At 38.4% G+C, this 25,020-nt stretch overlaps 1 protein-coding gene across 1 annotated transcript; it reads right to left on the reverse strand.

Moving 5' to 3' along the window:
- Positions 1–17,594: 17,594 nt before the first annotated feature.
- On the reverse strand, positions 17,595–21,842 carry LOC145102748 (pyrophosphate-energized vacuolar membrane proton pump-like). The gene is made up of 5 exons (XM_079040215.1): positions 21,421–21,842; positions 20,535–21,109; positions 20,092–20,471; positions 18,192–19,080; positions 17,595–18,064 (listed from the first exon to the last, which is right to left on the reverse strand). The coding sequence occupies exons 1-5, from the start codon at positions 21,668–21,670 to the stop codon at positions 17,858–17,860; spliced, it is 2,301 nt and encodes a 766-aa protein (XP_078896341.1). The 5' UTR covers positions 21,671–21,842; the 3' UTR covers positions 17,595–17,857.
- Between the last annotated feature and the right edge of the window lie 3,178 nt (positions 21,843–25,020).

Below are 25,020 nucleotides of genomic sequence, written 5' to 3' on the forward strand. Positions count from 1 at the left end.
TTTTGCCACTTTTGGGTGTCTTAAACACGAATTTTCAAGTTAAATGAGCTAAACAACAAGTTAGGGTAGATCACTTACTAGTTTGGGGCTTGAAAGAGGCGATTTTTGACCAAACCCGATTTGTAGAGAGAGAAAGTAGAGAGAGAGAGAGAGAGAGACTCCTAAGGTGTGGAAAAGGGTTGGAATGAAACCCACTCAACCCTTATATAGGGTGGAGTTTATGGCCTGGTTGGGGGTCCACCCGACACCAACCGCGAACGGGGTTTTTCACGACTACCGTTAAACACGACAATTTTTAAAATTAGACCACCTTATTTTCGGTTTGCTTGACGAATATTATTTAAAATATTCCAACGGGTTTAAATCCGGTCAAAAATATTTTTGGGATAAATTTGGCTAATTTTTTACGTACTTAATTTCGACGTTAAAACTAATTGAAATTTTTGGGTTGTCACATCATCCCGCCGTTAGAGGGAATTTTGTCCCGAAATTAGAGTTTAGGCAAAGAAGTAGGCATGAATGATCGAGTAATGAGATGAGGGCACTTCCTATTCGAATGTTCCTCGCACTCCCAAGTGAACTGCGGTCTTCGCTTGGCGTTCCAGCGAACCTTCACTAGTGGGGTGCGGATTCGTTACGCTCGCTTGATTCCTCGGTATGCAGTTTCCTACGGGTTTTTCTACGAAGTTAGGGTTCCCAATACCTGCTATTAAGACGAGTAGGTTTATACAAGTCACTTCAGACAAATGCTTTGTCCATGCTGGAGACACGAATAGACTACGGTGGAATTTATGGAATTCCGAAAGCAGTCGTGGTCTGACAAGGGTTGGACCAATTCTTATAAAGAATCTCGAATGGTCCTAAGCTCTCGGAAAGATAGAGCTTTTCAGTTCTCAGAACATAATGCACTTCTATGGTGGGATCATCACTGGCGTGATCGCCATTTTGAAGTTCCAAATGTTCTCTCATACTAGGGGTGTAGTTCTTTGGGTTGGTTCTTAGAAAGCTCATGTCGATTTCGGATTCGTGTTTCCTACTGATTGGCTTTTGGAGGTTTTCTGGATCATCGGATGTAGTGGCTACACACTGGCATGTAATTGGTTTCGTGGAATCTATCTCATCTTAGTGCAAAATGGACCTGCACTTTTGATTCTTGAGGTGTTTCTAACGGAAACTCTCAAAGTTAATGAGATAGAGCCTTAGCAGAAGGTGGTTAGAGGGTCTTAGATTTCTTCGTCGTCTAACAGATGCTTTCACAGTATGATTCTTAACTTGGAAAGAATCACGCTCTTACTTGCTTCGCTGTTTCATGGATAGTAGCCTCTGTTCAGGCTAACTTAGTCCTTAGAGATTTTCTGAAGTGTTGGACTATCTCGGGAGGTGGTTCTACTATTTCTGTGTGATATAGTATCCATGGAACACCTAGTAGTCCAATAAATCTCTAAGACATGCCCTATTCTTTAAGGCTTCGGTTTATTCCAGTAGCAGAAAGTGTGTGTTCTTGTATAAACCATCGACTAACACCAAGACTGGTGTCAAGTCTATAATCTCTTTGGGATATGGGTTATAAGGCTTAATGTAACCTACTTTCGCACTTTATTCAAGTATTCTTAGCTGCGGAGGTTATCTTGTGGTTCTTGGCATTCTGGTATTCACTTCGGAGAACGCAGTCTATCGTCTACAGGGCGACGGTGACTTCTTCCACGTGAGGAGGCGAAGCGTCCTAGGCACTACTCGTCAGTAACGGGGTGGACGAAGTGCCTGAGTAGTGCAAGCATCTTCTGCAACTCCTCTTCCGGTGGTTATGAGTTTCCTTGATTTAGATTAAGTCTAGAAGTATAGGGTTTTGTCGCTCGGAACTTTTAATTTTCCTCATCCACTCTTCTCAGAGTTCAACCTGTTACAGCTCCCAAGTTTTCTGGGGACTCTGCTGAGATGCTTAATTTATGGGATTAAGCGTGGATGGATGGTCGTAGTCAATATCCTTGACTCTTACGACTCAGATCTCTTTACCAACTGAGGGTTTTAGCTACTATGTTGGCTTAACCGGGATGACAACAAATTTCAGATTTATGGTCATTATAGTAGCTCAACCTGCAGAGGTTCTCCTGATTCTAGCTCCTATTCTATGGAATATGATGAAGGGTTTTACTATAAGGTTCGTGGTAGAGCTCATACTTGTCTTAACCACTAATACTTGGTGTATGCAAGCCGTATATAATTGAGGTCAGCAGGATGTTCAGTTGTACGACTCCACCCCAGACCCACAACCCAACGAGGAACAGGGAGTAGGGAGGAAGCACACATCTTAAATCTTTTTTATCTCAATTATATACCACCCTTATGCATATACTCAGCTATAGTAGTCAGCCCCATGAGTTCTATCCTCTTGATTCACGAACCTGATTGTGAGGTGCGAAGGGTCCTTCTGGGGGTTCTACGGAGTAGGTTTCAGGTGGTTATCGTCTTCTGGAATTCCTGTAGTATCTTTCGCTTCGGTTCCTATCTGTCTAAGAAGGGGTTGGTTAACAGCGCGCAATACCCTACTCAGGGGTATTTCGGAAAGTTTTAGATAAGAGCGACGACCGACGGAGCGCATTAGGTTTTATTATTAGGTTCGGAAGAACCTTTATTTGCCGAAATCGCTACGGTGAAAGTTCCTTTTACACAGCACTAGGAATTTACACATGGTTGTACTAAGTCAAACCATGATCGATAGAGGCGTCGAAGTTGGCATACATCGACATGAAATAGAATGAGGGTCGATAGGGCCATGTGCCGAACGGGCACACAAGTTCTTGGCGTCTCGGGTTTCGTCCCGTGTATCACTATTGCGGACACCTGGACTGATAGAGTCGACGCGGAACTATAGAGGGTCCTGAGGTTTCAGAAGAATGTACTTCTCATGAATGGATTCTCACGAGGCCTCTCTATAATCGCCTAGTATACACTAGTCAGGTATAATTAAGGTGGAAAGGAATGTTGACTGAGCGACTCCGCCCTAAATCCACAACCAAACGAGGAACAGGAAATGAGGCAACATCACTCACTCGAGGTCTATCCATCTTAATTATACATGGATTTAACATATATACCGAGCCATACCAAAATTTTGAATTCTTACGACAGTGCTGCGACTTTCGTCTTATCTTTACAATTATCCTTTTAATGTTTTCGGTTAGTTATCTAGGATTGAGAGACGTACCAAAATTCTACTGGGTTTCTTGATGCTTCTTTCTAGGCATTAGAGTCAGACTCCTACTGCGCTATTTCCGTTCCTTACAGTTGGGCAATCTCGCTTTAGGTGCCCAATCTCACCACATAGATGGCATACTGGATTGGTCGTCACATTGGTGGTTGATGTAATAAACTCAATCGGGGTTCTGCAGACGCGAGCAGTATGCCCCTTCATGTTGCACCTAGCACAAAAGAGTTCCTGACAAATACCATGATGATGGTAGCTACACTTGCTGGAAAGGGGAAGATCCCCTAGGTATGGTCTTCTTGGAGTTGGGGCGGGAGGGTTGACAGGGGTATTGACTGTCTCAGCTCGTTGCCCCTCGGAAGGTCCTTGAGCCGAGGTACTTCCCTTCTCGTTATTGAACTTTCTCTTTAGTGGAGTTGGTTGAGGTTCTTGGGTGGTTGGGAACACAGAGGTTGGTTGCTGTTGTCCATTACTTGGATCGGAAATCCCGATAGGGCTCTTGCTAACATTGGCGTTGTTAGCATTTAGATGAGCCATGACAGCTGCTACGGCTGTCGAGACTGCAGCTTGGAACGTAGCTTCATTAAATAGGAGAGTCGGTTTCTTGCCAGCGAATTGGTTACGTTTCTTCGGAGGCATGGTTTTCCTACACGGAAAGGAACACAAGCTGATGAGAGACGATGGTTAACCCTGGACGTATCTATCCTTACTATAATAGGCATAAATTTTTCCTGCGCCTCGGATATTGGTTGTCTGAGTGTCGACCTACATCCCTATGATGTAGTCCTGGTATTCAAGGTAGAAGTAAAAGTATCGGAAAGCCATGAGATGGAAGTCATTCCTACTAGGTTATCTTTATACTGGAAAGGTTCGCTCTCCGGCTTTGGAAATATTTGAGGGAAGTTTGGAACGAAATCACAGAAGAAAAGGCTCAATCGAGGTTTTGAGATCCGATCTAATCGTATTACTTGCGACGGGAAAAGGCGATTTACCTAACACATAGTGTGAGTAGTGTAATCACTAACTCACTAAATTGTATTATTTTATAGGTGTATTAGCGCGACAATAACGAGGAAAAGAAACTTCTCGGGTTCCATGTATTGGCTCCCTCTGTCTTCCTCCTATCCTAGACTGAGACCGGCGTTGGTTTTCTTCAGATAGATACCTAGGGTTCTCTCCTCGTGTAGACATACTGAATCTCTACTCCGCCTTACTTCTGATCCTGACTATGAGTGTCATCGCTTCATGATGGATGACTGGAAATCTCAGAAGTTCAGGCGAATTTCCCACCGATGTCCCTAAAAGGTATTGGCACTTGGTGGTTTCAGTAGTCTCGTCTTGGTTCATTTATTTCCGAACTGGAAATCTTCTCAATGAACCTCTTCTGGGTCTGAATCAACTCTTCTGTCGAACACTGAAGTGGATAGGGTTTTCTACCGGGTTCATGCGAGAATGGAAATGTCTAGAGAATCCTAAGAGATTGTTAACATTTCACTGGGTGATCCACATCGAGTCCTGCTACAATTACATAGGATACATAAATTATATATAACTTAGATCCAATAGGCCTTCGAATATGTGACACTTCTCTATATCCACATCCAAACAAGGAAAAGGAAGTAGAGCGAAACCACACATTCTTAGCCTATGGGATCCTTACTATGAATAATCTTGGAAGTATACCCTCTGAAATCATAGGTATATCAATAAGGGATCTTTTTAGTTTTTCACACAAGGTTAGTTATGGATCCTAAAATACCCCTATGGTATTTTAATTTCTTGTTTGATTCTTAACTTCTGAATATGATTATGGGATTAACGTGAGTCTTTTAGTATTCCAAAATACTCCCATAGTATTTTAAACTTTATGTTTGGCTCTAGCATTCCTAGTTGGTAAGTTTCAGACCTGTTGCAACACCACTATCACTCCCAAGCACACGTTCATCGCATCTCGAATAAATGTAGTTGATCAGGTTACATTTATTACAGCTTACGATTACATAACTGCCCAGGTTTGACGGTAATTCTCAACATCCGAAGACTTTTATTCTTGTTCTTATTGTGATACTTCGTTCGGGTGTTTAGATTCTGGATGTTCTTATACTTTGGTAAAATATGGTTCTATTTTAAAGTATAATTCTTGGTCAGAGTGTTTTATCCCTATGTATTTATAGGCTGTATATCTTTTATGAATTGATATACTGAACTCACTATAAACAATGCTCTGATACCAATCTGTCACACCCCAAAACCGGAACGGCGGAAACGTTCTGGGGTGGATGACGTCATGTCAAGTATCACAACATATGCAGTGTAGTAATAAAGTACAACAACCATTGCATTAATAGTAATAGTTTTACATAAGTTACATTTCATAGAGGCATTAAAGTAATACAGAAACCAGTATAGATGCAGCTCGGTTCTAGGCTGACTTCACAAAAGCTCCCGGGTGTACCAGTCTATCGCTGACCTGAGAATACAAGTTATTTTGTAAGCGAGTATCAGCATTTTTATAAACGCTGATGAGTTCATAAGTATTTAGTGTCATTTGTGTAAGTAAGCATTTTTATTCAAAATAACTTTATGAAAAGTAGTAGTTTAGAATCTACGGTGTATTAGCGTCCTTTCCAGAAAATCCTATATTTTCTAACTAAAAGCGGTTTTCTACCAAGACCCGACAGAGTTATGTTTTAAAGAGTAATTTTCCCCGAAATACTATCATTATCGGAAAACAGTATTTACTTTAAAGGAATAATGAGAAAATCACAAGTAAAAATACCAGGGGAAAAATAACATATGCCTCAGCAGTAATACTGCTGATTAAGGCAAAAGAAATCATAGACTCCAGGAGAATATCGAATGAATGATACGCCTGGCTCAGTCTAACAAAAGGAACACAGACCCCAGACGGTATCAAATGAACAATACGGCTAGCAAGGTCTAAAACAAAGAAACACAATCCCCAGACAGTATCAAATGAACGATACAGCTAGCAAGCTCTAAAACAAAGAAACACAGACCCCAAATAGTATCAAATGAACGATACAGCTAGCAAGGTCTAAAACAAAGAAACACAGACCCCAGACAGTATCAAATGAACGATACAGCTAGCAAGGTCTAAAACATCCGTTAATCCTAAGTGGGTTGTCTCGAAGTACAGTGTTGATTCTCGTTACCTTAAGGCCATGAATTATAAGGTAAACATGGAGATACTCGTAGCCATATTGGTTGACACTAGAGTACTAGACGCCCTGCAAGCGTCAGAATAAATGTGACATTTGTCACCCCTTGGCTTGGTAGGCCGGGGACTGTAGCTAGCAGTCAGGGTGTGGGAGTGTCAGTCACGTATAGATCTATACACACAATGCCTGCTCTCCCTCCAGGAGACTCTAGTTACCAACTTGACAACGGGGAAAACCGTGTCCTGAAGATGTATCTCGTATTCTGAATTCTGTTAGAGGCGTTGGAATAATGATATAGACTCACGAATAAACGGACTCCTTTGGAATTCTCGTACTAGAAAGAGTAAATAGAACCTCCTAACTATTCCTATAATAGTTACTAGTGTCTCTGATCTATGAATGATGAATGGAAGGATGCCCTTGCTACCCAAGGGAAATGAACTGGTCGATGTAAACATTTATGTCCATACATGTATACATGATATATAATTAATGTTTAAACGACCTTCGGACGGGTAACCGATACCCACCAGACCACATCCAAACGAGGAAAATGAAATAGGGCGAACTTGCCTTCCTAAGTCCTTTAAACATTATTTATATAATTATACAAATATAGGCATGCATTTAACGAAATAAGAACATAGAAGAAAACTTTGGTAAAACCTTTACACTTAAGAAAATTGCGACTTGATATCATGTTGTAAAAACAAGCTTGAAAATCCTTTGGAAATCCTTTGAAAACCTTTCATAAACAAGTTTTGAATATAATTTGATAAAATAGTTTAAGTGAAGAAAACCTTTGTTTAAAACACTACTGTAACTGGTTTTGAAGTAAAACATACAGCGCGAGAGACAATTTTGAGAAAAGATTTAAAGAAGTAAGATGTTTTGGAAAACCATCTATAGTATTATACTTGGTAAAACAGCTGAAAGTGTGATAAATCCTTTTGCATGCGGGTTATTAATCACATATGATTGATATGATAACTAGCATGTTTTAACTTGTATTCCCCCCCCCCCCCATAAAATCATGTAAAAACGTTTAAAAGGTTAATTCAGGGGTATGAACTCACCTGACGTTGGCGTTTCGAACGAATGGACGGTATAGGATGCTAAGTGTCAAGTGAGGACTTCACCACACACGCGAATCCTATTTAACATGTAATGATACATTTAAGTATCTAATTAGTCATTTAATAACTAATTAAGCAAGTAAGGATGTCTTACTACATAAAAACACTTTGCTACAAGTGCTAGAAGTACTAAGGGTTGCATAGAAGGTGTGTATGGACTCACATTGGAGTTTACTCTTCAAATGATGGCCCTTATGGGTGTTTATGGTTTCAAGACCACTTTCCCCATGATTTTACGGCCGTAAACTCATGGTAGTGGTGTCATGGGATGTTTAAAGGTCTTATCTCACTCATAAAATCATGCTAGGGTCGAATCAAGGGCTAAGGAAGTGATTGGGGCTCAAAATGGATACAATAGGGAGTTTACGGTCCTTGGACCACTCCTTGAGGAGTTTACGGCCGTAAACACATGATTTTACGGTTGTAAACTCATGTTTGTCCATTTATTTTGTGCTTTGGTGGTTCTAGGCTATGTAGGCAAGGTTCTAGTCACTTATATGAGCATAGGAAGGTGTTAAAGGCACTAAAACACCGTGGAAAGGTCTTTACGGTCTATGAAGGTGTTCTTGGTGAGTTTACTACCATAAACACATGAGTTTATGGTCGTAAACTCATGTTTTTCCATGAATCCTGTGTTTTGGTGGTTGTAAGTTAGGCATACAAAGTTCTAGGTTCAATTCTAAGCCATACAAAGTGTTAAGGGCACTTTAACACCCTTTGGAGGTGTTTATGGTCTAAGAAGGGGTGTTTACGGTTTTGGGAGACCTTCCCAAACCATAAACTCAAGTGTGACTCATTTGTGTATGTTTTGGTGCATCTCATGAAGGAATATAAGGTTCTATGCACTCATGGAAGCTCATAGAAGCTTTTGGAGGTGTTTAAGGGGAAATTTAACACCTTAAAAGGTGTTTATGGTCCTTGAAGATGGGTTTATAGTCCAAGAATGTTCTTAGACCGTAAACTCATGTTTACTCCCCATATGTTAAGATTTTGGTGCTCCAAGTCCTTTCATGTAAGCCCCTAAGTCATAACTAAGCTCCATAAGTGGTTTGGAAGGGTTTTTGGGCATCAAAACCCCATTTATGGGTGTTTACGGTCCAAGAGTGTTATTGGACCGTAAACTCATGATTTTGCCACTTTTGGGTGTCTTAAACACGAATTTTCAAGTTAAATGAGCTAAACAACAAGTTAGGGTAGATCACTTACTAGTTTGGGGCTTGAAAGAGGCGATTTTTGACCAAACCCGATTTGTAGAGAGAGAAAGTAGAGAGAGAGAGAGAGAGAGACTCCTAAGGTGTGGAAAAGGGTTGGAATGAAACCCACTCAACCCTTATATAGGGTGGAGTTTATGGCCTGGTTGGGGGTCCACCCGACACCAACCGCGAACGGGGTTTTTCACGACTACCGTTAAACACGACAATTTTTAAAATTAGACCACCTTATTTTCGGTTTGCTTGACGAATATTATTTAAAATATTCCAACGGGTTTAAATCCGGTCAAAAATATTTTTGGGATAAATTTGGCTAATTTTTTACGTACTTAATTTCGACGTTAAAACTAATTGAAATTTTTGGGTTGTCACATCATCCCGCCGTTAGAGGGAATTTTGTCCCGAAATTAGAGTTTAGGCAAAGAAGTAGGCATGAATGATCGAGTAATGAGATGAGGGCACTTCCTATTCGAATGTTCCTCGCACTCCCAAGTGAACTGCGGTCTTCGCTTGGCGTTCCAGCGAACCTTCACTAGTGGGGTGCGGATTCGTTACGCTCGCTTGATTCCTCGGTATGCAGTTTCCTACGGGTTTTTCTACGAAGTTAGGGTTCCCAATACCTGCTATTAAGACGAGTAGGTTTATACAAGTCACTTCAGACAAATGCTTTGTCCATGCTGGAGACACGAATAGACTACGGTGGAATTTATGGAATTCCGAAAGCAGTCGTGGTCTGACAAGGGTTGGACCAATTCTTATAAAGAATCTCGAATGGTCCTAAGCTCTCGGAAAGATAGAGCTTTTCAGTTCTCAGAACATAATGCACTTCTATGGTGGGATCATCACTGGCGTGAGTTTGACCAAACCCGATTTGTAGAGAGAGAAAGTAAAGAGAGAGAGAGAGACTCCTAAGGTGTGGAAAAGGGTTGGAATGAAACCCACTCAACCCTTATATAGGGTGGATTTTATGGCCTGGTTGGGTGTCCACCCGACACCAACCGCGAACGGGGTTTTTCACGACTACCGTTAAACACGACAATTTTTAAAATTAGACCGCCTTATTTTCGGTTTGCTTGACGAATATTATTTAAAATATTCCAACGGGTTTAAATCCGTTCAAAAATATTTTTGGGATAAATTTGGCTAATTTTTGACGTACTTAATTTCGACGTTAAAACTAACGGAAATTTTTGGGTTGTCACATGTATGACCGACCAACGAAGGACTTAACTGAGAAGTGGCCAATGGCTAGGTAACTAGGGAAAGGTAGTTGCTAAGGCTATGTATATGCTAGTAGTTTGCTATGTGCTTATGATACATTGTTATGTGATAGTGATAGCTTGGTTTCTATGTAGTTTAAGTTTGATAGCCTGAGAACTCTTCGTCCAATATCTGATTGTGATGTTCTTGTCTGATTGTTCGCTCTTGGGTGGGTTATCTGTTTGACTGTCTATTTGATCCTTAACTACATATGAATTTATATGAAAGACTGTGGTTGGATCACAACACTGATATGAAAGACTGTGATTGGATCACAACATTTATATGAAAGATTGTGGTTGGATCACAGCACTGTTATGAAAGAATGTGGTTGGATCACAGCACTAATATGAAAGATTATGGTTGGATCACAACAACTGTATGTAAGACTAGGGTTCGGCCCCTGGAAATGGATTCAAGGTTGGGCCCGTACACTCCCTAGGATTGGGCCCATTACGGATGATAATATATATATATATATATATATATATATATATATATATATATATATATATATATATGGATAGGAAATTTGATTGCTCGTTGCTAGAGCCGAGATCTTGTGTCGATGCATTTTATGTATGATGGAATATATGGTATACTGAGGAACTAACTAAGCTTTATGCTTACAGTTGTGGATTAAACATTTTTCAGGTCATTCATGAAAGAGCTCGATGGGACTATACACACGCATCGTAGATATTCGTTTCCGCAGTTTTGTAAGCTTAACTTTGATATTGTATGGTTTTAATCAAATAAATGTACTTGATGGTTTCTGAAACAAAGGTTTTAATTGGGTTTTATATTTTAAAAATGAAAAATCTCTTTGAAATTTTCAGGACGTTACATATCAATTGGATATATTTAATTAGTGATTCATTATCCAACCAATTCTAATCCTTTTTCTATCCGATACAACCAAATATAATTATGATAATCAAAACTAAACTGAACACAATTACGCTAAATAGGAGTAATAAACAACACTTCACGTCTTGAACTTCAACGACCACGGTTCAAACATGCAAAATCTTTAAGAGAATTTGTTATATTTTTATCTTGTCTAAAATTAATTCGATAATAATAATTATGTGAATTGGATATTTATTGGATTGGTTTGGTTCGGTTTGGTTATCCATTGGATTTTCAAGATGATCTAGTAACCAGTCCAATCCAATTGGATTTAGAAAATTTAAAACCGATCCAATCCACTCAAATCGGTTGGTTTGTAATTGGATCGGTCGGTTTGAACTGGATCGGTTAAGTATTATACACCCATATTGCAAAAGTTTTGGATGGAAGAGAAATGCTAAATTATACAAGTCTCCAAGTAGGAGATTGTTGGTTTAGTGAAGGCATGAATGAGAATACATTTAAAGTTCAGGGGCCAAAATGTAACTATCAACAATTCAATATTTTTTTGGACCTAGTTATCTGTGTTTCTGTGTCGTGTATACATGTCAGACACGAATTTACGGTTACATGCATGAACTTCACAAACATGAACACGACATGGATTGTAAAACATGTCTTATGTATCAAACACAAACGGGCCACGTAATTAATTTGTGTGATACGTGATACTACACAAATAAACATGTTTTTAACCATGTTACATGAAAACATGGATAAACATGAATTTGCACATAATTAATTTGGGCCTATACGTATTTATACATGTTTATGCGTGTTTATACGCGTTTATAGGTGTCTTATGTCGCATGTTTATATGTTTCGCGTGTCAACACAAATTAAATTTGTGTCTATACGTGTTTAAATAGGTAGATTCATGTTTTACACGCATAAGACACGAAACACGAATTTTTTAAATTTATGTCGACATGAAACACAGATTTCTAAAACCCATACATGGAAAACATGTGTCATGCCCGTGTTGTGTATCAAATTGTTAGGCTATCCGTTATGGGAGGGGTTTTCACGTGACATTTGACTTGTCACCCTACCCATGCATGAACATCGCCCCAATGGGTAGTTTGTGTATGTGTTGTGGCATGACTCCGGTCATTGGCAAAGACGATGGATTTTATTGGGTGATCTTTTTTTGACCCCCTTCTCTCTCTTGTCCTTCTTAATCTGCTCTCTTTATCCTTCTCATCTACTCTTTTTCTCCATTTCCATTTGGTTCTTCTCTTCTCCTGCAAGTTCTTCCGGTCCTTCTTGGTCAATGAAGACAAGACAGCAAAGGGGGAAAGGTTTTAAGGTTTGTTGAGTTGAATAAAATAAGGAAGAAATGGTATCGGTTGTACTCCTACTCAAAAGATCTCTTACACAAAAGGCCCCTAAGTCTCATTTTCTTACATTAGTAGTTTTTCAATTTATAATATATGGTTTTAATGTAATTTTGGACTCATAAGTTGAAGGCAGATAAAGAATCAACGAGTTTCAGAAAAGACTTGGAAAAATTAAGTAGGAAATATTGGAATCTCAAATGTTGTATGTTTTTGTTCTTTGTTATGTTTTTATGTATGTTATACTGAAATGAAATGAAAACTGTAATGTAATGACATTGGTAATGTACTTTGAAAGTTTGGTTAATTAAAAGTTTTGTATTGGAATGGAATCAATGTTTTATGGAAATAAACTTAGTTTTGATAAAGGAACGGGACCAATGATTCCTAAATATAATTGAGTGCTCACATTGGAATGGAATCAGTGATTCCTAGAATGGAATGGAATTAATGATTCCTGGTTAATATTAATTCTTCACAATGGAATGGAATTAATGATTCCTGGTTAATATTGATTCTTCACAATGGAATGGAATTAACGATTCCTGGTTAATATTGATTCTTCACACTGAAATGGAATTAATGATTCCTGGTTAATATTGATTGTGTACATTGAAATGGAATTAATGATTCCTGGGACCACATACATTACAAAAGTTGGACCACATATTGGAATGGAATTAATAAGTCCAGCACTAATTCAGTTTTCAAATAACAAAATGACATATACATTACCAAAGTAGGACCACATACATTACATGACAATAGAATATTTAAAAAGACACATACATTGCACCTAACCACATGTGCCTTCATCAGTTTTTGGCTTAAATACAAACAAGTTATCAAAACATGTGCCCAATAAAAGATTCCCTACCAAAAGATGCCCTTCACAAAATCTGTCCCCAACACTACTCCTAGAGTGTGAGAGGATTTTCAAGACTCCCCCTATATCATCCTTGGTCACCACTTTTCTCCTCAATCTAAGTTTTGTGTTCCTCTGAGAAGGACCACACTTTCTCCTTTTCAAAGTTGGAGCAACCACATGCTGATTTCTAGGATTCACCACTTGTTCATCATCCACCTCTAAATCCTCCTTTGAATCACCTACAACTTCTTCCTTTGAGTCACCTTTAACCTCCTCCTCTAAATCAACTCCAATATCTTCAGCAGCCCCATGGCCTTGTCTATGTCCCTGTCCCTCACCCTCAAATAGCTCATGGTAATCAAAGAGATCTGAATTATCTACTGCATTAACCTGATTGAGAGGACATTTCCTCTTGTTATGACCTGGTTGGGAACATAAACTGCATTTAGAAGTGATCCCAACTTTGCTAACAATGTGTCTGTCACTTCTTTCTGAAATGCATTTCTTCCTGTTCATCTTTGGTCTGCCTAGCATTCTTCTATGCTTTGGTGGTAAGATGGTATCCATATCATTTGTTGGCCACCTTTCTTATCCATTTATTGGCTTCACATTATACTTGTAGCAGCTTCCAAACATTTGTGTTGTGTACCACATTTCCACATACTCCTCTATATTCCCATTCAAGCACAAGATTGCAGAAATAGCATGGACACATGGTATACCTGTCAGCTGCCATGATTTGTATCCACATGTTCTTTTATGTAAGTCAATTGCATACACCTCATTCAACCACCTACTCTCATATTGATGAAAACCACTTTGAGTTACTCCCCAAAACCTATTATGAAATGTAACATATAAGTTAGTATTGATATATATATATATATATATATATATATATATATATATATATATATATATATATATATATATATTATGTATAAATATAGTTATATACCTCTGTATTTTCTTCATGTCCTCAATCTTCCTTCTAATTGAGGGACAAATCTCCAAGTTCCACTTCAGGCCCTTCCTTTTCTAAGTAAACATACTTTATGTGACATTCACTCTAATATCTTCTAACATTGCTATTATTGGTTTTTTTCTAGCTTCCACAATGGTTGTATTAAATGACTCTAATATACCATTTTCAATGGCATCACTACCACTATCTTCCCTAAAAAAATGCCCTAGACCATGTGTTTGGTTTTTTCCATCAGGTGTTCAGAGGCATTTATGTCAATTAATTTGATCTTCTTCATGATATCTTCAAATTTTGTGGTTGTTATGGCCTAGGCAGCACCCTAAAAAAGTTTCTTGTACTCAACTCCTGAGAATGTTCTCTTGAAGTTGGCATAGACATGCCTAGCACATTGTCTATGCTCACATTTTGGCACTCTTTCCTTAACTGCTTCAATCAGTCCCTATTAAGTAACATTTGAATGTCATTATAAATTAAAAATAAAATATAAATAGTATTATTAAAAAACAGTTGACTACCTTGTGTTGGTCAAAGATGATGGTTAGTCATCTGCCTTGTCCCATATCAATGTCTTCAAGCAATAGATCCAAAAACCATTTCCAATTTGCCTTATTTTCAACTGCTACAATAGCCCATGCTAGAGGATACATTTGGTTATTAGCATCCCTACCAAATTTGAAAGTACCTCACCTCACAAAGTCCCTTTAAAAAAACATCCATCTACACCAATCACTCTTCTACACCCCTCAATCCAACCATCCTTCACAACCTTCAAGCAAATATACATCTTTGAAAAATGGACTATAGAATCAGGCATGATATCCACATCCAACTTCACTGTGGAACCTGGATTAGTCCTCAATAGCTCCAAACCATAACTCCTAAGCTTTTCGTAGTGTGCCACCAAACTCCCTTCTATCTCATCCATTGCAAATTTTTTGGCATTTCTACACTAACCAAAAACTAACTTTTAGATTAAAATCTCTAAGGAGTGCTGATACTATTTTCCTGTAACTTATTCTTGGATTATCTATTATGGTTTCCATTAACTATTTTCCCATCCAACTATATGTGACCATTGCACCTAAATTGAAGGCCCTACAACAGTTGTGTTCAGAGATTAAGGACTTAATCTGAAATGATCTTTCTTTACTCATCCAAGTTGCCCACAACCTAAAAGGGCATTTAGACTTCTCTTCACCTTTGCAACATCTAACTAATAATCTAGTTGAATCATTTTTTTCATACCACAGTTTATACCCATTAGCAACAGTATAATTGTTTAAAAAATGCTTAAGTTCATAACGATCATAGAATTTCATACCTAAGACTGGAACCATTGTATCCCATTTTTGGTTAGGATCATGAACTGGATACTTATGAAAATCTTTCTTGACATCTTTCTTATCATCTACAACTCTTGGAGGCCTGAAATTTTTTCTTCTAATGAAAGGATCATTAGATGGCTGTATTTGTATCACTTCATCATCAGGTTCATGCTCCACAAACTCATTATCTGAAAGCTCATAGTCTACATCATCATCATCCGTATTACCATCTGTCGATCCATCTTCGGCTATTTCTTCTTCAATCCACTCCATATTTGTCTCCTGACTGTGATCAATGTACAAATTGATCATACCCCCATTCTCATATCCAACATCAAGGAAACAAACATAATCATTTTCATCTTCCAAGGCTCTTAACCCATCTCTCAGTGAACGTTGTGGAAGACAATAGTACACATTGATTCTTCCATCCTTGACCAACTTCTTCACATTCGAGATGAACTCCATGAAACTCATGTTTCTAAAATCGACATTGCTAACAACCACTTTTACTGGATTGAAATACACAATCGGTTTGGGGACAAAAGAACTTGTATGATTTACTTCGATTGTCAAGATGGAATCCATTGTGGTGATTCTGTGGAAAGGATGAACGAACGAAGGAGAAGGAAATGAACCCTTGATTTTGGGGAAAATAACGAAGGGTAAGGGCACATATATTCCCATAAATCTTTTAACCGGCATACCTACAATACGTTTTTTTTTCACTAAAAAAAAAAAGAATAATGGTGTTTTTGTACGTTTTTGGAACATTATTACCTTTTAAAGTCATTTTCCTAATATTTTTTCATGTATGAAGAAGAAAGTTGGTAAATGTGATGGACGGGCGGGCGTAAATTCTGCGATTCAACATCAACAGGTGGCTTTATCATTTCGACATATATGTTAAAATAAAATGGCGGCTTTATCGTTTTCACACATGTACGAATGTTAATTAAAAGTTGACGGCTCACTAAGTATATATATGTGTGCTGCAAGATTGGAGAAGTGTAGCAAAATGTAGAAGTCCATAGGAAATTAAGAGCACAGCTCCTCTTCTGAGAAAATTCCAAGAGCATTTATTATGAAGTTGAAACCACATTCAACTTTGGAATAGACTCTATAAAGAGAGATTATTATTTGTTGGTAGCTCATATTAGTGCAACCTTAATGTGAATGATTTACAAGTACAGTTTAGTCTTATATAATTGTAATTTTTTAGTAATAATAAAATCATCTCTCTGGTTCATCTGTTGGTTAGCCGATTAGACAAATCGTAGTGAATCAAGTTAAGTACTTTGCTCCGATTTTATAATTTTCTTTGTGTAGTTTTCTAGTAGTTTTATTCCGTGTTTTTATCGTTTGTATGAAGTTGTTCAACTTGCTTTGTTGAATTCCAGTATTTTGGATCTTGCCGCTTCTTCGACACCATTGTTGAACATTTGCTAATTTCTAGATCAGTCAATTTTTCCAAATGAATTTTTCGAAACTTGTAGCGAAGATTATAGGCGTATATTAAGGAATTAGAAAAAGAAGATATTAAATGTAGATAAACTCTAAAACTAGAGTTTTAAAGTTACTAGAATTAATATAGAGAGAGAAAAGGAAGATTACCAAAAATGCAATTTAAGAAGGGGGACAATCTATGAAACAAAAATGCAACTTAAGGACATGTTTGGGAAAACTTCAAAAACAGGGACCAATCTTGCAATATTTGGTAAAGTTTATGAGCTATTTTTGTAATTTACTTCATTTATAATTAGGATCTAGGTTATTAGTGACTTTTTGTTTATGATCATTAATATTAGAGATGTAATTGTGAAAGTAGGGAATAAAAAAATATCATTCATCCATATGTATAGGCTCGTAATTCTCATGTATATAAGGCCATTTATATTGCAAATTTATAGGATTTCAATGGAGGAGAAAAATGTGAGGCTAAATTTAATAGGAGTTTAATGACCAACATTGTTGGGTCACTTTTTGTTTAAATAATCTATAAATTCAACTAACCAAAAAATAAAGAGTTATTTGGTGGGTGGGATGACTTGTGTTTTAAGATAGCCATTCTTTTAGGGTAGAAATGTCATTTTACATCACTTAACATGGTGTTACTCAAAATGTCCGAGCATGTAACAAACTGAAACCACAAGTACCATCACCCAACAAAAAATTATCAAGCGCAAACAAAGACTACGAAAATAACATATTCTTCCAAAGTAAATAAGAAAAGTAGAAACCAACAGCTCCTCCTAAACGATATGAAGAAAACTAACAAATTCTTCACCCTAAACTCTCTCCTCAAATAGGCCAATTGCAATATTCGTAACAACAGTCATACCAACCATTAAACTAACTCTAAAAATAGGCATCAAATGCCATAATTTTAAAACATACTGCTACAAAAGTGGTCAACCTCCATTCATTCATTCATACTTAAAACAGTTTAAAAAGCAAACCCCCATGAGCCGCAAAGAAGGGTGCAAACACAAGTGATTCAACAGCCATCAGCTTGATCAAAATGTTTAGAGATGGACCCGAGGTGTCCTTTAGTGGGTCCCCAATCGTGTCCCCTATCACAGCCGCCTTATGTGCATCCGACCCCTTCGGTCCAAGTGTCCTCGCATGTTCCGATGCACCCGCCTGATCATAATTCACACACCAAAAAAACAAAAGTTACACAACTTCTGAAAATTTACATTTTTAGTCCCCAAGATACTTGTTTTTTTTAAGGGACCAAAAATGTTATTCACTCTAAAAAAATAATCACCTCAATATACTTCTTAGCATTGTCCCAGGCGCCACCAGTATTGGATGCAGAAATCGCCACCTGGACACCAGAAACCAAAGATCCCGCAAGAACACCAGAAAGAGTCTCAACTCCAAAAAACGTCCCGACAATAAGAGGAGTCAACATCACAAGTGCGCCAGGTGGAATCATCTCCTTAATGGACGCATCCGTTGAAATCTTAACACAAGTGGCATAATCAGGCTTCGCAAGTCCCTCCATGATCCCCGGAATCGTATTAAACTGCCGCCTGACTTCCTCCACCATCTTCAAGGCGGCACTGCCCACACTCTTCATAGTCATGGCGGAAAACCAGTACGGAAGCATAGCCCCCACAATCAACCCGATAAAAACCTTCGGAGTCAAAACATCAACAACTTCGATCCCCGCGCGGCTCACGAACGCGCCAAACAGCGCTAGCGAAACGAGCGCAGCGGAACCGATCGCGAATCCCTTTCCGATGGCGGCGGTGGTGTTTCCGGCGGCGTCGAGGGCGTCGGTGCGTTCGCGGATTCTGTGGCTCATTCCGGCCATCTCGGCAATTCCGCCGGCGTTGTCGGAGATGGGACCGTAAGCATCGATGGCGAGGCCGGTGGCGATGGTGCTGAGCATTCCGAGGGCGGCAACGGCGATTCCGTACATGGCGGCAAAGGAGAAGGAAACGAAGATTCCGATTGCGATGGCGAAGATCGGAATGATGACGGATTTGTAGCCTAATGCGAGGCCGAAGATGACGTTTGTGGCGGCCCCGGTTCTGCAGGAGTCGGCGACGTCTTGTACGGGGCTGTACGCGTTGCTGGTGTAGTATTCGGTTACGAAACCAATTATGAGACCCGCCCATAGACCCACGCAGACGCATAAGAAAAGTTGCCTGGGTAAAAGGGTAATTTTGCTTTTGGTTATATGTAACTCTTTGAAGAATTTTGTATGGTGCTTACAAGAAAAATAACAAAAAATGAGTAGATGATGTCGTAAAATGATCATTTTTCAACTTTTATCATTTGTTTCGCGGAATGGCGAAATGTATTTTACTTTGCAAAATTGATGGCAATACACGAAAATTGATGTTTTGGGGAATTATAAAAATTCAAGATTTTTTTTTTTAAATTGCTTTGCGAAAATCCTTTTTCTCTATTTTTTTAAATGATGTTGCTTCGTGAAACACGTCATGTCATTTTCACGAAATTAAAAAGAATGGCAAAAATCTGTTGAGATGTTTCAAATGGAGACCACCGACAAAGCAATTCGAAAAGAAAAAGAAAAAAAAAAAGTGATCCCACTATGTTTTTTGTGAATTCTTTTTCACAAAAATGATTTTATTTTGTAAGAAAAGAAAATTTGTGCAAAATAAAAAATAATCGTAATTTTTTTAAAGATTTTGCTAGTGCAAAATAAAAAATAATCTTAGACTATTTTAAGATTGCTTTGCAAAAAACCTTTCTCTCTGTTTTTTCTCATAAAAATGATGTTATTTCTTGAAAACACCTTATGTCATTTTCACGGAGATGAAAGAAAAAACAAAAAAAAGTTCCCCAAATCTGTGAGATATTTTAAGCGGGGACCACTAATTAATGCAATCCGCAAACAAAAAAAAGTTTTTAAGGTGATCCCTACTGTTTTTGTGATTTTTTTTGTAAAAAATTATGTTATTATGCAAAAAATCGTTTTCACAAAATAAAAATAATTGTGAATTCTTTTAAGATTTTTCCAGTCTCCAAAGACAAAGTTATTATATTATCATATTACCTTCCCATATTTTGTGATATTTCAAATGTCATTTTCACAAAATTAAGAAGAAAAAAAGTGATTTTGTGATATTAGGTTATATCTATGATTAGTACTTTTATATATCTATGACCAAAAGGGTAATTAATTTGCTTACCAGTTATGCACAACTTTCTGTACACCAAAGTTGAAGATGGTGAAGGATGAAGGAAGTGCAATCCAACTAACGATTCCGATTCCAAAAGTCATAAGAACAGTAGATATAATAAGCTGATTCTTCAATGTTGGTTCAATATCTTTCACAGCTTTGATTTCAAAAAAATCGGTTGCAAAAAGTGTGGTTATCAAGCACACAAGAATCCCAACAGAGCTCACAAGCAATGGGTAACACATTGCAGTGTATTCATGGTTGATTCCAAAAGAAGAAATGGAAGCAACTACAAGTGCAGCACATGATGACTCAGCATAAGAACCAAAAAGATCAGATCCCATTCCAGCAATGTCACCAACATTATCTCCAACATTATCAGCAATAACCTGAAAAAAAAAATGAGCATATCAGGAATGAGAAATGACACAAGGGTATAAAGGTAAACTTACAGCTGGATTTCTAGGATCATCTTCTGGAATGTTCCTTTCGACCTTTCCAACAAGATCAGCACCAACATCAGCAGCTTTAGTGTAAATACCACCACCAACTCTTCCAAACAGAGCCATGGAAGATCCACCAAGTCCATAACCAGTTATGGCTTCAAAAAGACCTTCCCAGTCATCTCCATAGTATAACTTGAATAAATTAATAGTAATAAACAAAACCAAAAGGCCATTTGCAGCAAGGAGAAACCCCATCACAGCACCAGATCGAAATGCAGTAATGAAAGCTTTCCCAACACCTTTTCTTGCTTCTAATGTTGTTCTGGCATTCGCATATGTGGCTATTTTCATCCCAAGGAAACCAGATAGGACAGAGGTAATGGCACCAAGCAAGAAGGAGATGGTGCTAAAGAAAGCAGTGGCAAGTGCAGGTTTACACATGCTGTGAACATCGTAGGTACATTGTTTACTCTTTGTGCTGAAGCCCTCAACAGAACCCAGGAAAAGGAAGATCAAGATTGCAAAAACAACCATGAAAATTCCCACGTATTGGTACATAGTAACCAAAAAGGATGTTGATCCTGTTATTTTGGAATGAACAAAGAAAACAAAGTACATATTAACACAAGTTTAAAGCGACAATCGTTTAATATATCCTATTCTATTACAATTTAGATGTATCCTAATTCCAGATCTACCAATATAAAGTAGAAACTAGCTTTCCACTCACCAAACCAGGAAAATATCACGAATTTACACTGATTTAAGCTCGACTGATTTCACAAAATGAAATGCGCAGTTAATGAAGTCGAAAACTATCATTATATGTAGATCCTAATGAGAAAGAATGATTAAAAATCACAGAGAACAGTAGGTGAGAGACAGATCTAACCTTCAGAGATGGCATTCTGAATCTCAGCGCATTTCGCGACGACATTATGTTCGTTAACGCCCTCTTCTTCTTCGATTAAGGAATCATTGAATCCATTCTTGTTGTTGTTTGCCGGAGAGCCGTTTCGGTCGGGTGTGAGCTTTACTTTTGACACCAACGCCCATTGGATCAGAGAAAAAATGATACCAATCACGGCACATACCGGAATGATGATCTGTGTAGCCAGATCTGGTAGTAACACGGAACCCATATCACCGGAAACTTATAAACTCTCCGGCAGACAAAAAAAAAAGGGGAAGAGTAGAAGTGAAGTGGGAAAGCAAGCAGTTTGTATTTATAGTGAAGGACGATAAATGGTAACAAAAGCAGATTGGGTAATTTTAGGGTTTTGCAGGTTAATCTGTAGGGTATGGATTAGCGTTTAATTTGGTAAGGATTTGAGTAAATTTAGGGAAATTGAGTATATGATTAGATTTTGTTAATGAAGCAAATTTAACGAAGTAGTCAAATTTAATGGAATTCAAATTAGGCAAGTAAACAGGTCTTTTCCGGGGAAGGCTTTCTTTTTTCTTCTTATTTTTTAATATTAATTATAATTTTATTTTTTATTTTTTTGAAAGCGACAAGTTATCTCATCGAATCTGGCTTTAATTTTTTTTATTTTTTTTTTAAGTTTTCTAATTCTCAAATAATTATCACTATGCAGTGCATCTTGTTGGGTCGTATGGACTGCATCAAATGTTTACTTAATGTTTAGTCTATTTATGTAACGGGTTGGGTTTATCTACCCGGTTATTTTATTATTAGGGTTTAACTATTTATAGTACATGCATGCACCATATTTTGGAATCATTTTTGGCTGTAACCTTACTCTGCTTTTACAATAGCAATTCTTTATCGAGCGCTTGTAAGGCAGTGCTTTTCAATCATTAAGCACGTATTCGATCATTGTTTCTTTGTTTTATTCAACTACCTGTGTTGTGAATCTATCGATCAAACTTTTCATTTATTCTAACAAGTGGTATCAAAGCAGGAGATTGTGTAAATCTACGCAAATCTTCTGTCGAGTTTCATTAGGGTTTCTGCTTTTATTGGATCTGTTATAACCGTCTTCATCGTCATTATCGATTGTAGACGTTGGATCTTGATCCATATTCTAACCTAAACTCGATTTTAATTTACACATTTGATTCTTTACAGGTTTTATAGACAACATGCAACCTGACAATTCACACGTTAACTCCATCAATCTCTCAAGCAGCATTTGATCTACAACAAGGATCCCTATACTCTTTCCAAATGATTATGAAGTGTGGGCACTGCACTTTGAAGATTATGTCCTTAGTCTTGAAAATAATGGTTCTTTGATATGGGAAGCCATGACTATGCAGACGTTCTCTCATACTGGAACAAGGAGGGAAATCAAAACTCAAGCTGATTATAACAATCTTCTTCTTCAAGTTAAATACGTTACACAGGACGAAAAAGACAAACTAATCAGTAACGTCAAGGCGATGAGGATAATTAGGTTTGCTTTGCCTCCAGACACGTTTCGGCTTGTGAGTTCCTGCGATACAGCTAAAGCGATTTGGGATAGGCTCAAAGAACTCTACACAAGTGATGCAGGTCTTGAGTATTCAATTCAAACACTCCTGCTTTCAGAGTTTTGAGCCTTCGTTCAGAAGCCAGAGGAGAATCTCGATCAAACGTTCAACCTACAATCATCTTTTAAGTAGGATGATGAAACACAAAATTGGACGTGAATTGATAAAACAAGAAGTCACATTCATGAACGAGTTGAGATCTGAATGGAAATTTGTGGTGTCGACGGTTAAAGAGCATGAGCAGTTTAAAAATTACTCCTTGGCGAAGCTTGTTGGTATTTTATGTTCACACGAGGATGAAGTGACAAAGGAAGGAAAGATAGTGTGTAACATCATGATTTCCAGATGTGAGACTTTAAGGATTTTAGGCAAATAAGGAAGCCTACTCGACGAGTTGGAGGCCCCAACTCGTTGTGTAGAGAGTAACCAACCCTTGTGACTTTTAAGACCTACTCGACGAGTTGGAGGACCCAACTCGACGAGTAGGAGCTGGAAATGAAAACCCTAATTTTTAGGGTTGGCACCCTATTTAAAGAACCTTAAGTCCATCCTCCCAGCCTCCTTACTACCCTTTCACGTCCAGAAGCAAACCCTAAGCAATCTAACCATATTTTTGAGTGTTTGTGAGGCTAAAAGTGTGTTGTTGGTGCATAATTTGGAAGCTAGGAACGAGGAAGAGTTGGTAGATCCCGCATCTACTTCAGCTTGGCATCATTTGGAAGATAACAAGTCGTTACCTTGATCATCCTAGTGTTAGATCTCCTCATTCAAAGGCTTCAAGCCATTTCTAGCATTTTTGTGGGTCATTTCTAGTATGGAACATGATCTAAAGTTGTAACTTCATATCTGGACTCTTTTAGGCCCTCATTGACATAAAGACTCAAGCTTTATGAAGCTTTGGCCCTTCTCCATAACCTAAACCTTTTCTTTGGTCTAGTTTTAGCATTTGAAGCCTGCATGCACGTAAAGTTTGCAACTTTACATGGTAACCATGCCCTAGGAGGCTAGATCTACAGTTGGGAGCCTTAGTGTAGCTTAAACGCGACTGAATGAGAAATGGATTGAAGGAACTCAACGATTTGGATAATCAACTCAACGAGTTGAAGAGGGTTTTCCCGTTTTCTGGATTTCAAATGAACTCGACGAGTTAATAAGGTAACTCGACGAGTGGTAAGGGTATTCCCTGATATTCTGGATATTTCATGGACTCGACAAGTTGCCTGGCAACTCGGCGAGTTGACTCAGGTTTTTGCGGTTTTCTGAGTTCTAGAGGAACTCGACGAGTTCGTAGTTGGACTCGACGAGTTTGGTCAACATGGATTGTTGACTTTGACTGTTGATGTAACGACCCAAAATACGACCCAAAATTTTTGTTTAAATAGTACTAAAATTACCAATCATTCATAACATAAAAGCTGAAATAAACTCCAGGGATAAAAGTTGAAGTTGTGGTGTGTGCACTGCAATCTTCCCGAGCTCCTCTTTTGAAAACTGAGTACCTGAAACCAAAATTGAAACTGTAAGCACGAAGCTTAGTGAGCTCCCCCAAACTACCACCTACCATACAATAACATATAAAGCACATACTGGGCCTTGCCCACTGCATCAGATCGAAATCCGGAAACTGCATCAGACCGAAGTCTGGAAACTAACCAGGGCCTTGCCCTCTGCATCGAACCGAAGTCCGGAAACTAACCAGGTCCTTGCCCTCTGCATCAGACCGAAGTCCGGAAACTGCATCGGATCGAAGTCTGGAAACTAACCAGGGGCTTGCCCTCTGCATCGGACCAAAGTCCGGAAACTGCATCTGACTGAAGTCCGGAAACTAACCAGGGCCTTGCCCTCTGCATCAGACCGAAGTCCGGAAACTAACCAGGGCCTTGCCTTCTGCATCGGACCGAAGTCCGAAAACTGCATCGGAACGAAGTCCGGAACTAACTGGGACCTTGTCCCCTGCATCGGACCGAAGTCCGGAACTGACTGAACATAACATAAT

The sequence above is a fragment of the Lactuca serriola genome, chromosome 4, assembly GCF_051521515.1.
Source record: "Lactuca serriola cultivar US96UC23 chromosome 4, Lser_US96UC23_V15, whole genome shotgun sequence".
In the NCBI taxonomy this organism is placed as follows: Eukaryota; Viridiplantae; Streptophyta; class Magnoliopsida; order Asterales; family Asteraceae; genus Lactuca; species Lactuca serriola.

Excerpts from the sequence above, each read along its gene's own strand:
- LOC145102748 (XM_079040215.1), bottom strand. The coding sequence starts at position 21,670 with ATGGGTTCCGTGTTACTACCAGATCTGGCTACACAGATCATCATTCCG. Across the intron at positions 20,472-20,534 it reads ATGATCCTAGAAATCCAGCT|GTTATTGCTGATAATGTTGG; the intron begins GTAAGTTTACCT and ends TTTTTTTTTCAG. Across the intron at positions 19,081-20,091 it reads CAGAAAGTTGTGCATAACTG|GCAACTTTTCTTATGCGTCT; the intron begins GTAAGCAAATTA and ends CCTTTTACCCAG.